Raw genomic sequence first — 13,465 nt, 5'->3', positions numbered from 1 at the left:
TCCCTCCCCCTCCCAACTTTGGCATTTCTTTAAGGATTAAGCATCTTTCCTTAGGCTAGGAACTGATTGCTGAGCTCACCTGTGACCACCCGGCTCAAGACAGTAGACTTGCCTCCTGAGCAATAGACTTGCCTCCGGCTACGCCCTCTGAGACAGCAGACCACTATCTGCTGTGTCCATCAAGCACTGTGCCGACAGGGCAATCTTGTGACTATTGTGGGAGGGACATTTCAATCATATGTGAAACACCCTGTTTGGGGGTCTATAACCAATCTGTGCACCCCACTTCTTCGGTGTCCTTTCTTCGTTTGGGAAGAAAGGCCCCGGGCCATGGTTCCTCATAAAGCTTTGTTTAATTTTCTCTTGCTATTCTGTCTCATGTGAATTTAATTCATTCTTCAGCCAGAGGAACCCACATTTGGGAAGAGGAAATGTCTTCCTCCCCTACAAATGTGAATACCTAACTCTCTCGCAGGAGGGTCCAGTGTGCTGGTATGGTCTGTCTTCATTTGGATGGTAGCTACATTGCAAAAAGAATCACAGAGCGCTACGTTTAAGATATGTGTGGGGGTTTTGGTATGTATGCTATACTTCAATAAAAAGGCTTTCAGGAAATAAAATTGGAAAGAACATCCTCCTTCCAGAGTTGTGAAGATTCAATAAAATCATGTTTATAGCCTAGTACAGTGCTTGGCAAAGAAATGCGCGGCCAGAGTTCACGGTCCAGGTAGAAAGACCATAGACTTTCTATGTCCTGGAGTCTGGAGACCCCACACCGTCCTTGTTAGGGTCAACCTTTGTGTTGCGGCTGCTCTCTGGGCCTCAGTTTGCAGGACCAAAACGGAGCCAGATTAGGTAAATTCTGGGAAGCCAGCCAACCCGACTCTACGGGAGAGAACGGAGCTAGACCTGAGGTGGTGAGTCCGGAAGGAGGCGGACACCACAAGAACTCGCAACGTGGCACTCGGGATCCTCCTTCCTCCGGCAGGAGCAGGCCCTCCAACGGCCGAGAGTAGCACAGCCGCCGCGCGCGGCGCACCGTCGGCCAGCAGAGGCGCAGCCCGCCCCGCCCCCGGCCCCCCGCGTGGTCACGGGCGCAGGCTTGGCTCTGCAGGTACGTGCCCCAAACCCGCGCGGGGAAGTGTGTCCGTGCTCCGGCCAGTCGGACCACCAGCACCCAGGGGAGGGGATGGTGCAGCCTCGCAGGTCTGGCTCCCACCCAAATCCCACCCAACCCCCCGAGTTCTTCCCCGGGGCTGAGGCGGGGTCCCTCACTGCGAGTGACGCTGAATGCCCTGCCTCCGTCCCTCCTCTGGGAGGAGCTTCTTCATGACCGTCGGACTTAATCCTGATGCCTGCCTCCACCTTCCGGTCCACTTGCAGCCCACTGTTCCCGGAAGCTGAGGCCCATTGGATCGCTAGCATAGCGCAGTACTTAGCCGAGATCACACTACCCTATTCACGCTTTGTGCTCGTGCCTAGGTGAGTCTCTCCTGCTGCTGCCCCATCTTTTTCGCAGAGGAGGTAGCTTTGCTCCTTCACTACAGAGGTGTTCGCCCCCGGGATAGAGCGGAAAGCGTAGGCTCTGGGGGCGGCCAGACTTGGTTTCGGATTTGAACTCTGCCTCTTACTCGCTGTGTGATCTTGGATTAAGTTCTCCATTTCTCTGGACCTCAGTTTCCTCCGCGGTAAAATGAGTTGCTACATCAGAACTGTAGCGGGAATTAAGTGAGATAAAGTTTTTAAAGGGCCCTACGCATTTTAGGTGCTCAGCAAGTTTTAGTTGCCGTCTTTTTTGTTTGCTTAACAACGCTTTTTCCAGGAGCTCTGGCTTTTCCCATGGAGTTGGAGAGATGCTTCTCGGAAGTGGCGGGAGCGGGTGGAATTCGCTTACTTAGGCACTTGCCTTGGGTTTGGGAAATCCAGGGCATGTTTTTCTGTTGTCCCAGAGCTTTTATAAATGAGTCTCGAATCTGAACCTTCACCTCTTAGTAATTAAGAGCTACTATTAATTAACTTTTCCCTTCAGCCTGTCCACACGCACGGCTGTAGGACCTCCCTCAGAAGAGCCTTGATGGTTCTCGTTCTGATCAGGCCTGTTGCTTTTCTCAGGGTCTAGGTTTTCTCTCCTGAAATACAGCAGCAATCCCAGCATAATCCTGTCTGGAGTCACTGGCACATTTTTTTCTTTTTTTTAAAGGGTAGTGAAGAAATACTTGTAACTTTTTTTTCAGGGAAAGATTCTCCCTGATCTAACATCTGTTGCCAATCTCCTCCCCGCCCCCCTTTTTTTTTCCTCCCCAAAGCCCCGGTACATGGTTGTATATCCTAGTTGCAAGACATTCTAGTTCTTCTTTGTGAGCCCCCCCACCCCCAAACCTTGGCAGCTGACAGACGGGTGGTGTGGTTCCGTGACTGGAACCGAGGAACTGAACTGGGGAACTGAAGTGGTGAGCACCGAACTTTAACCGGTAGGCCATCAGGGCTGGTAGAGCCGCTGGTATTTTTTGCTGGTAAAGTGCTTTGATATTTTCCAGAGATGATTCTTTCCAGGTTACCCAAGAAGTAAAGGAGAATGGTGATGAAGGCAGTGACTTCCTCAGACGCCCCTCCAGCTAGACAAACTCCAGCTATCGAGATCTCCCCCATTTGCCTCTGTGTGTGTTTAGTGTGTGTATGTATGTATGGAGCGTGCCCTTTAGGAGTGAGGAGTTAGACAGATGACAGGCCCTGACCTCAAGGAGTCCCTGGGTTTTGGGGGGAAACTTACATAACAGATAAATGCAACAATGTACATGGGAGGAACCAGAAATTTAAAGTGCCAGCTGAAGGATGAACAGCAGTTATCCAAGCAAGGGTGGGACTAGGGGAAGGAAAGGGTGCAGAGGCCTGGGGTCAAGTGAGTGGTGGCTTGTTCTGCAAAGTCTGGAACATGGAGTCTGAAATGAAGACGTGGAGAAATGAGGAAGGTCGGGAGTCAGGTTATGAAAGGTATTACTGAGGAGTCTGGACTTTATCCTCAGAGTAGGAGAGAACTGCTGGAAAAGTTTAAGCCTGAGAGCCACATGCTTAGATTTGGTGAACGGATTGTGGGAAGAGGGGCCATGCCAGAAGCAGAGAGATCCCTGGTTCAGGTAGGAGTGGTCACAGGCAGAGCAGTGGCAGTGGCCCAGGTTTGTGGGTTCGGATCCTGTGCGCAGACTTATACCACTTGTCAGCCATGCTGTGGCAGCCACCCACGTACAAAATAGAAGAAGATTGGCATGGATGTTAGCTCAGGGCTAACCTTCCTCAGCAAAAAAAAAAAAAAAAAAAGTACATGAAGTGTTATTTCAGTCTTAGGTTATACGTTACAGTTTAGAGCAAATACTATCTTTTTTTTTTTGAAGGAAGATTAGCCTTGAGCTAACGTGTGTTGCCAATCCTCCTCTTTTTGCTGAGGAAGACTGGCCTGAGCTAACATCTGTGCCCATCTTCCTCTGCTTTATATATGGGACGCCTACTACAACATGGCTTGCCAAGTGATGTCATGTCTGCACCTGGGATCTGAACCGCTGAACCCTGGGCTGCCGAAGCGGAACGTGCGCACTTCACCACTGCGCCACTGGACCGGCCCCAAAACACTATCTTTTTTTTATATTTACATGTATTAACAGGGTTTTTAACTCAGCCAAACAGACCAAATCAGAGCCACCATTGCCCAGGTTGGTTTCTCAGAATTGCAGGAGAGGATATACTTCTCTTCCCATCACCTGATAATACTCAGAAATGCCTCAAATGAACTGAAATACTTTCTTTAGATGGCTTTTTTAAGACCCTATAGATTGTACAGTGAACATGTTGCCTGGTTTGCTTTAACACATTATCCAGGATCTTGAGTCTCTGGTGAGATACAGTGTACAGAAAGAAACCGTGGATCAGGAACTATGCAGAGTACTTTAGATATAGTATTTCTTCAAAAGGGGGGGGATGAGATTCAAAGCCAGGTCTCTGCAACCCCATAGCTTGAACTGTTTCCTCTGTGCTCTGCTTCTGGATTTGATGAGTACAGTTTTGCTCGTGTTGTCTCAGATGCCTGTCCGACATACTGGTGGGGGTGTCCAGAGGGAGCTGAATATACAGAAGAATCAGTGCTTACGGTGGTAACTGAAGACGTGAGCTCAATTAGGGAGTAAGAAGAGGACTGGGGACAGAACCTTGAGGGGTACCAACGTTTATGGGAGGCAGAGGAAAGGCCCATGCAGCCAGGGGACACTCGCGTAAATAGTGCTTCCCCTTTTTCCTGTGTTTTCGAGTTCCCTGTATCCAGGCAGCAACTATAGAGCCCTCCTCTGAAGAAGGGGAGACTGAGCCCCAGCGAGAAGGAATGCAGGCATTGAGTTAGAATGATAAAACCTGAGTCCTGATACTCCCCTCTTCTCCCCTCTCCCACACCCTCAGCTTCTCTCTTTTACATCTAGAACCTCTCCCAAGATAACACGAGGGTTTCTGAGTGCTGCCTGAGGTCTAGCTGGGAGGTTCCTGACAGGCTCGGAGCCTGTTAATGCAGGGCTAGGCTGGAAAGCTGTTGCCCCAGGCAGATGATGAGGAAGTCAAGAGCTGGCAGAGGACGACTAACTATCCTCGAACAAAACATCTGTCCTCTGCTGTGGCCTCTCCATTCCGTCCTTTGGAGCTCTGTTCTTTGCATGTCTTTGTTAGGTGTTCCTACCTCTATGATCCCAGCCCCCAAGCCTCAGCCCTTTTGGTTTTCAGTTTCACCAGCAAAAGAAAAGGGAGAAGGGAGCATCGGGTTTCTTCTTCCTTTTCCCATTAGGCCAGGTTTTTGTTCAAGCTCTTAGCCCAGGTGTAATTTCAGAGCCCTCCCATGTGTGCTGGGAAATCGAGGAGAAGCCAACAGGTCAGTTGTTTGGGGAGCAAGCCCAAGAAACCAATCACAGAGCCTGGTGGCAGCTGGCAGGCTAGTTCCTCCTGTGAAGTCCAGACATGCTTGCCTGATCCCTAGGAAGTTTGGTAACAAAGAGTATTGCCCTCCCTGATCAGTGGTTTGCTGCCCACATTGAACGTTTTGTTTCTGTTTTAGCAGAAAAGAGCATAATTAGCATAATCAGGTTACACTAGACTGGAAAATTCTCCTTGAGTCAGAAGTATTAGGAATGACACCTTTGGTGTGTTGGTTGTGTTCATTACTTGTCTTACCCTTGCTCTACCATAATAATCTTGATGTCCTTTCAGAACTTGGAAACAAAGGTCATATTTATAAAAGCTCTGCTGGCAATGAAATCCAGTGCTGCGAGAGTGATCTTTGTAGTACTGATGAGATCAAGGGAAAAGGTTGTTTCTACATTATTTGCTCCTGGGATGGCAAGCGTTTTTTCACTTGGATGACTCCTGTTTATTAAGACTTGACTTGACTCAGATGTCATCTCCAAGGAGCCATCCTACCGGGTTACTCTTTTCTTGCAGCTCCTGTGCAGATTTTGGTCATATCTCTTATACATTGTGCCGACATCCTTTATCCTCCCCGCACCAGACCGTGAACTCCAGGAGGGCAGGGACTCTGAATACCTATGTCTCTTGGGTCAGGCACAAGGCCGGGAGCATTCATCATTTGCTGACTGAATGAGTATTCTTGGGCCATTTGGAGACTTCTGATTTGCCTAGCTCTCCAAAGGCGCTTGTTCCGATCACTCACATGCTTTGTTCAGTCGGAAATGTTCTTGTACGTGTAATTTACTGCTTTCTGCTGCATTGATGTCCTGGGTCTAGTTCCCCTTCCCCTCGACTCTTGGGAAAGTCCATCTCATTCTTAAAAGCCAATGTCAGTGTTCCCCGGTCCTTGCCCTACAGAAGTCACTTGCTTTTCTGTAGCACACTGTACATGTGTTTACTGTGAGGTATTCCACGTGTATTTTATAGATCTGTGTTTACCTGCCTTTTTCTTGCCTTTTTCCATTAGCTCCTCCTTGGATCTTTGTCTCTGCCACTTCTTAGATGTTGATTTGGGGCAAATAACTTCACCTCTCTGAGCCTGTTTTTTCATCTAGAAAATGGTATACTTTTCTTATAAGATCCCACTTGGGCCTGGCAGCATGGCCGATCAGATCTCTGTGAGAGGGACTCAGAGAGACTCTGTAGTTCTGACAACCTCCTGGGAATGCTCATTCCCTCCTCAGAGGAGTGACCCTTTCCTGAACCTGTTCTGTCACCTGGTCTTGCTTTGGTTCATACTGACCTTTTCCTGTCTTACGCTGGCTAGAGACGTTATGTAATCAAGTCTGGGTACTTTTGGAGACACACTCTGCCTTTGTTTTTAGGTGTTGGAGCTCTTTAACACAGACCTTTAGCCTGGTAGAAGGAAGGGCAGCTAGGCTGGGGGTCCAGTTAGTGTTTGTCCAGGAGCTACTGGCTTTGGTTGGTTCTGGGTACCCTGTCTCAGTTGCTTCTGCTCACAGGCACATACATGCAACTGCATCTTTGTTCTCCTGTCACCTCTGTTCCCCTTTCCCACCCATGTTTTACTGGAGTCTTGACCAGTGGACAGCTGAGGCCCAAGCAGAAACACTGACTGCCACACCATTCTCTTGCCATCTGTGTTTCAGGGGGCAATGGCGACTTGTGTTCTCCTGCACACTGGGCAGAAGATGCCCCTGATTGGACTGGGCACCTGGAAGAGCGAGCCTGGCCAGGTGAGGGATGGGGGAAGAGGAGAAGGGCTTCTTGTACCTCTACAAGGGAAAAGGTAGTATTTGGGAGAGGGTCCCTGCATTTTTCCTAGCAGCCCCACCCCCATACTCCACTTTGGGTAGGGGATGAGGCTGGAGGGCAGTTGGAAGAAACAAGGGAAGAAGGGACCAGCAGTGAGCCTTGGGTTCCCCAGCTGACTCAGAGGAGGGCCTGAGGGGCCCAGCAGGGCCAAGGGCATGCAAAGGAACCCTTCCTCTAACTGGATCTACACTGAGTGCCTCTGTGCCCGGCCCTGTGCTGACCCCTCATATGGTACTTAGCACCCTCTGCTGTGATCATGTATCCCACACTGGGCTCCTGGGGAGAGCGTCTCCCTAGTGCTCAGTCCGGAGGTAGGCATGCCGCAGGTGTCAGGGTTTGAAGAATAACTAGGTCAACTGTGTTAGCAAACTTTTTCTTGAAGAACCAGATGGTTAATAGTTTAGATTTTGCTGGACAAGTTGCAAAATGGAGGCAATTATGTACTTATGTAACCACTTAAAAGATGTGAAAATTGTGCTTAGCTCAAGGGCTGAAAAAAACCAAAGGCAGCCGCTAGCTGGAGTTTATTGCCCCCTGGTGTAGACCCTACCAGCCTAGGGGAGCCTAGGAATGGAGACCTGCTTTCCTAGGGTCGACGCTACTAAAGATCAAGCTCCCACCTGGAGTGAGGCATCTCCCCAGGGCTGCTTCCTTGTTCCTTAGAAATCTGAGTCTGAGTTTAGAGAAGTTTGGGGATTAAGTTTGGGAGGGCCTCCAGCAGGGAGAACAGCCTCTTCTCTCAGGGATTTAAGTTGGTATTTGTGGTGTGGGTGGACAACCTCTGCCTTTTTTCCCCTTACTTTTCTTCCTACAGCTGCCTAGGGCCCTGGAGCCGGGGTCTTTGTGCTCCAGGCAGGCACTGACATGGCCCAGGACAAGTCCAGGAGCTAGATGAAGGCAGTGGGTGGAGGTCAGAACCAGGGCGATGATGGGGGCAGCAGGGCTAGGGGCAGAGGTGAGGCGAGTACGTGTGGATGCTAAGATTTGCACCTAGATGAGGATCTGGAATGTCAAGGGCCTGGCACCCTTGGTTCTCCTTCTGAGATCATGTTTCTAGTCTGGTTTTTAGCAAATGGACTGACCTGTCCTCCTACTTGATGTCCGCTTTCTTCTCTCCTGACAGAGGGCTCTGAGCCCAGCTTCCATCTCACTTCTCTGCCTTCCTTAGTTTTCTCCCCCTCTCACCTCTTCTGCTCACTTGAGCTTCCAGAGCTCACTTGGTCTGTATGGCTCCCTGAGGGTCTCTCTGCATAGCCTTGGCCTACGAATTACTTACCTGTGTATCACGTTTCCCTAACCAGCTTCTCAGGGTGGGGGGACCTATCTCCGTGACCTATACTTCTGACCTCTGTCAATGTATCCATCCATCTTCTGAGCATCTAGCTAAGAAAGCAGTGTTAGTTTATTGCTGGGCCCTGCTGACACTGCTTGCGTAGGAAGGAACCCTGGAGGTTAGTGGGGTGAAGACAAAGGATTTGGGGACTCTGAAGAGGCTTCTGGTCCCCTAGACTAGAAGCGTTTTCCATCTTCTCACCCCCACTGTGTAGATGACTGCAGTCGTATATTCCTGCTCCCTGCCCACATTAATGACCCACAGGAGGGCAGTTTCTGGGCCAGACCAACAGAACTGAAACCTCTGCTTCTCCCACCTGGCAGGTACAAGCAGCTATTAAGTATGCTCTGAGTGTAGGCTACCGCCACATTGACTGTGCTGCTGTCTACGGCAATGAGACCGAGATCGGGGAGGCCCTGAAGGAGAATGTGGGACCTGGCAAGGTGAGGACTAGAGCTACAGATGAGTGGGGTGAGAGAGCTCAGAGGCTGGGGCTGCGGCTGGAGGGATCTGGCATCAGTTTCCTTCTGATTCTTCTCCCAGAGGTGAGGGTGGGTGAGACTGGGTACCCATGGTTCTTCTCACAATGGGTCCTGCCCCCTGTACCAGGCAGTACCTCGGGAGGAGCTGTTTGTGACTTCCAAGCTGTGGAACACTAAGCACCACCCCGAGGATGTGGAGCCTGCCCTCCGGAAGACACTGGCTGACCTCCAGCTGGAGTATTTGGACCTCTACCTGATGCACTGGCCTTTTGCCTTTGAGTGAGCCTTGCCAGGGCCTTCATCCAGGGAGGTGGGGGTTGGAGGAGTTGTGTTAGTAACTTACCATAAGTCACAGTGGCAGAGCAGGAGAGGAACACTTATCTGTGTGGCAAGCTAAGGACCTTGCCATAGGATCTCAGCCTTTTCTACTGCAGAAGCCAGGAGTTTAGCTACAGAAAAAAGGAGGACAGCTTCACAGGGTGTGTATCCTAGGGTGTGCATGAGTGGTCCCTCCTGCTCCCTTTATTAATTCAGGAGACATACTAGCTTCTGCTGAGCAAGGCCCTGGAGTCGCAGTAAAGAATAAGCTCCAGCAAAGGGGGTGAGAGGAGTCTACCATCAGCTCTGTGCCCTGTGCTGGAAGACCTCGGCCACGGCACATAGCCCCTTGAGGAGGAAGGAGTTAACAAAGACTTCTCAGAGGAAAGGTGATATAATCTGTGTCTACGAAGGAGAAGAGGGGGAATGGGCATTCCATATAGAGTTAACACCTGGGTCATGATCTGGAAGGGTAAAAAACCGTGCTTGTTTCCCATTCTTGGTCCATTGCCCTTCCCGGGCTTGGAGTATGGGACATAGAGTAGCTGCGTGGGCAGGTCAGGCAGGAGCCTGGCATTTGTGCCCACTCTTGGGGGGCTGTCTTTCACTTAGGCAGGGAGACAACCCCTTCCCTAAGAATGCTGATGGGACCGTCCGCTATGACTCCACCCACTACAAGGAGACCTGGAAGGCTATGGAGACACTGGTGGCTAAGGGGTTAGTGCGGGCGCTGGGCCTGTCCAACTTCAACAGTCGGCAGATTGATGATGTGCTCAGTGTGGCCTCTGTGCGCCCAGCTGTCCTGCAGGTGAGCACAGCAAAGCAGATCGGTTGGTTCGGGGGAGGGGTGTGTGAGCAAGAGCATGAGTGAGCAGATGATGGGTCTGCTTCGTGGAAATGGCTAGCAAATTATCAGGAGTGTTGGTGGAGAAATCCTCTGCATAAAGAAGGGCATTGAGGGGCTGGCCCAGTGGCGCAGTGGTTAAGTGCACACGTTCTGCTTCGGCAGCCTGGGGTTCGCTGGTTCAGATCCCGGGTGCGGACGTGGCACCACTTGGCAAGCCATGCTGTGGTAGGTGTCCCACATATAAAGTGGAGGAAGATAACAGATGTTAGCTCAGGGCCAATCTTCCTCAGCAAAAAGAGGAGGATTGGCAGCAGTTAGCTCAGGGCTAATCTTCCTCAAAAAAAAAAAATAAAAGAAGGGCATTGAAATGTGGGAAGAGAATAAAACAGACAGTGGAAACTGGAGAATGAGAAAAGCAGGCTCAGGAGAAGTAGGAGTGTCAGCAATGCAGGGTTGGTCAGTACTTGCATGTCTTGTAGGGGCCAGGCAAGCTGGGTGTGGCCACCCCATGGTGATGCGTTCTTTCTTGGCTTAGGTGGAATGCCACCCATACCTGGCTCAGAACGAGCTGATTGCCCACTGCCAAGCACGCGGCCTGGAGGTGACTGCTTATAGCCCTCTGGGCTCCTCTGATCGCGCTTGGCGTGATCCTAATGAGCCTGTCCTGCTTGAGGAGCCAGTGGTCCTGGCATTGGCTGAAAAGTATGGCCGGTCTCCAGCTCAGATCTTGCTCAGGTGCGGGCAGTCTTGGGGAAAGGAGGTCAGGTCGGGGAGAGGGCTCCTGGGTTGGGAGGCAAGAGCTGAAGTGTTCTTTATCCAAGTGCCTGGATAATGCTGAGAATCTTGCCGTGTGAATCTGGGGGAAGGCCACTCTGAGGCATATTCCCCATTCCATTGGGGCTCAGGGACTCTAGGAGCCTAGGGAAGGTTGCACAGAGGACAAAACCATGCTTATGAATACTGACTCCTCTTCCTCATCTACCTCAATGCCCCGCTTTAGATGGCAGGTCCAGCGGAAAGTGATCTGCATCCCCAAGAGTGTCACACCTTCCCGTATCCTTCAGAACATCCAGGTACTTGGTGATGGGTCCTGTCTTCTTTAGCCCATTGGGACGCAGTCTGGCCCCAACTCTACCTGGCTAAGGCACTGTTCGGGAACCCTTACTTTCATTCACAAAGCTGGCTTTCCTGACCCCCATTCCCGATCCCCAGGTGTTTGACTTCACCTTTAGCCCAGAAGAGATGAAGCAGCTAGATGCCCTGAATAAAAATTGGCGATACATTGTGCCCATGCTTATGGTGAGTATGTATCACCCCCCAGAGTCAGGGAATGTGAGATTTGGGGCGGGATTCTGGGCCAAGTCTGGCCTTGACCTTGCTGGTCAGAGGAGGGGCAGGATGTTGTTGGTAGGATTGCTGTCCTGGATGCAATGGGCTCTTTTTGATTGAGCTTGGAGAAGTAGTATGGCTCAGGGATAAGGCGTATAGCTTCTGAGTCCAGTCCTGCCTCTTGATACCTTGTAAGCTGGAATGACTTTTTTAACTTCTCCAAGCCTCAGCTTCCTGTCTGTGAAATGATCCCAGTTCCTGACACATAGCAAGTTCTCAGGAAATGAAATAAGTGAGGGGAGCTTAGAAGGTATTCTCAACCTTGTTGGGGGGATTGATGTGGGGTTGAAGCCTGCTACACATAGGGAAATAAAGAGTTCCTTATTCCAGCTGAGATTGCAAACTCTTAGAGGGCAAGGTCAGCTACATACCAGGCTATGGATTTGGTGCTGGAATGCTGTTGATAGTGTGGCATTCTCTGAGGCCAAGGCCCTGTCACTGCCATCTGACATGCTGCTGTACACAGGTGAGGTTGTCCAGGAAGATTCAGGGAAAGATTCTTTGCCTCTTTGAAATGTCAGTTCTTCCTAAGGGAGTCATTTGTCTCTCTCTTTTCAGGTGGACGGGAAGAGGGTCCCGAGAGATGCAGGGCATCCTCTGTACCCCTTTAATGACCCATACTGAGACCACAGCTTCCTGGCTTCCTTTCCAGCCCTCTAGCTATGAGGTCCTGCCACCCTCAGAAAGAGGGAATTAATAAAGCCACTGGAGCATCCACACTGCTTGCTTGTCTTGTTTGTCTGGTCTGACCTGGGATGGAAACTATTTCCTTTAGGAATGCCAGACCTAGGGATGCTGGGTGTGACCTGCCTTGAGCCCAAAAACTTCCTTATGTTTCTTGATTCTGGAGGAGCCAGGATGTGGCCGAATTCTATTTCTGCTTTCCTGAATTAGATACATTAGTGGAATAGCGCCATCTACTGGCAGCTCTTAGCACTGCATGCTGCCCCAGAGATGTGTTAGGGAGAATGCCAAAAATTGGTCACCTTGCCTCCTCCCCCTATCCTGATCAGTGCCTAGGTTTAGGAATATGAAGAGCCAGAAAAACTTATATTCATAAGTTTGGGGGGCCAGCCACGTGGTGGAGTGGTTAAGTTTGCGTGCTCCGCTTCTGCAATGCGGGGTTTTGCCAGTTCACATCCCGGTCCTGGACATGGCACTGCTCATCAGGCCATGCTGAGGCAGCATCCCACATAGCACACCCAGAGGCACTCACAACTAGAATATACAACTATGTACTGGGGGGCTTTGGGGAGAAAAAAAAACAAGATTGGCAACAGTTGTTAGCTCAGGTGCCAATCTTTAAAGAAAAAGAAGTTTGGGAGTCCCAGCTTGCAAAATCAGGAAAAGTAGGGACAGGGGCTTTTTTGTGTCAGACACTACAGTGTGCATAGGCTACCTGAAGGAGGCAGAGTCAGCCCAGAGCTTGTCACTCCGCGCCTAAGGTCCTACCTTACATACTTTCTAGTCCCACCAGAGGCCACTGAGGTTTTAGGAGGGTTTTTGGAAAATCCCTCTAAACTTGAGTCACTCAAGACTCATTTTAGTTTTCCAGTTGAACTGTTGCTCTTCATTCAACAAATGGTACTTATATGGGTTAGGCACAATGCTAGACCCTGGGGATATAGCTATAACCAAGACACATAGGTCCCTACAGTCTAATTGAGAAGACACACTTTAAGGTAATTGCATAATTAGTTTAATTACAGTTGGAAGAAGTGCTATAAAAAAGTGCAGAGCAAGAAGCCTACTGTTTTAATCAGCTGAGATCTGAAGTATGAATGAGGATTAATTAGTTACTAGAGGTGAAAGTGGGAATAGTGTTTCATGCAAATTGGATAGCTTGGGGGAAAAGCCTTGAAACTGGAAGAAGCTGTTGGAAAAAGCCGAAGAAGGCTTGTGTGGCAGAAACAGAAAGTGAACTGGGTAGGGGGTGGGGAATGGCATGAATTAGGTAGGGGCTTGGTGATAGAGGGCCTAGGAGAGTGGGTTAAGATTTATTTTTTTTATCCTGAATGCAGCGGGAAGCCATGGAAGAGTTTTGAGCAGAAATAACGTGGCATGATTTGTGTCTTAGAAACAACGCTGGGTGGGGCCGGCTCTGTGACCTAGTCGTTAAGTTTGCATGCTCCACTTCCACAGCCCAGGGTTTCCCCGGTTTGGATCCTGGGTGTGGGTCAAGCCACGCTGAGGCGGCGTCCCACGTAGTAGAACCAGAAGGACCTACAACTATCATATACAACTATGTACTGGGGGGAGAAGAAGAGGAGAAAAAAGATTGGCAACAGATGTTAGCTCAGGGCCAATCTTTAAAAAAAACAAAAAAGA

General features: G+C 50.1%; 1 protein-coding gene across 1 annotated transcript; it reads left to right on the top strand.

Annotated features, from left to right (window-relative positions):
• Positions 1-1,095: 1,095 nt before the first annotated feature.
• On the top strand, positions 1,096-11,856 carry AKR1A1 (aldo-keto reductase family 1 member A1). Its single transcript, XM_046663488.1, has 10 exons — positions 1,096-1,114; positions 1,384-1,482; positions 6,603-6,689; positions 8,425-8,544; positions 8,711-8,862; positions 9,514-9,709; positions 10,284-10,483; positions 10,749-10,821; positions 10,961-11,047; positions 11,696-11,856. Exons 3-10 carry the CDS (start codon positions 6,609-6,611, stop codon positions 11,759-11,761), a joined length of 975 nt encoding a protein of 324 aa, XP_046519444.1. The 5' UTR covers positions 1,096-1,114; positions 1,384-1,482; positions 6,603-6,608; the 3' UTR covers positions 11,762-11,856.
• The last annotated feature ends 1,609 nt before the right edge of the window (positions 11,857-13,465 follow it).

Source organism: Equus quagga, chromosome 5, assembly GCF_021613505.1.
Source record: "Equus quagga isolate Etosha38 chromosome 5, UCLA_HA_Equagga_1.0, whole genome shotgun sequence".
In the NCBI taxonomy this organism is placed as follows: domain Eukaryota; kingdom Metazoa; phylum Chordata; class Mammalia; order Perissodactyla; family Equidae; genus Equus; species Equus quagga.
Note: the sequence above shows the minus strand (reverse complement) of the source record. Positions and strands in the feature narration are given on the sequence as shown.

What these genes read in the sequence shown, in the direction of transcription:
- AKR1A1 (XM_046663488.1), top strand. Translation starts at nt 6,609, where the DNA reads ATGGCGACTTGTGTTCTCCTGCACACTGGGCAGAAGATGCCCCTGATT. An exon ending in AGAATGTGGGACCTGGCAAG is followed by an intron (nt 8,545 to 8,710) that starts GTGAGGACTAGA and finishes CCCCTGTACCAG; the next exon opens with GCAGTACCTCGGGAGGAGCT. An exon ending in TGCGCCCAGCTGTCCTGCAG is followed by an intron (nt 9,710 to 10,283) that starts GTGAGCACAGCA and finishes TTCTTGGCTTAG; the next exon opens with GTGGAATGCCACCCATACCT.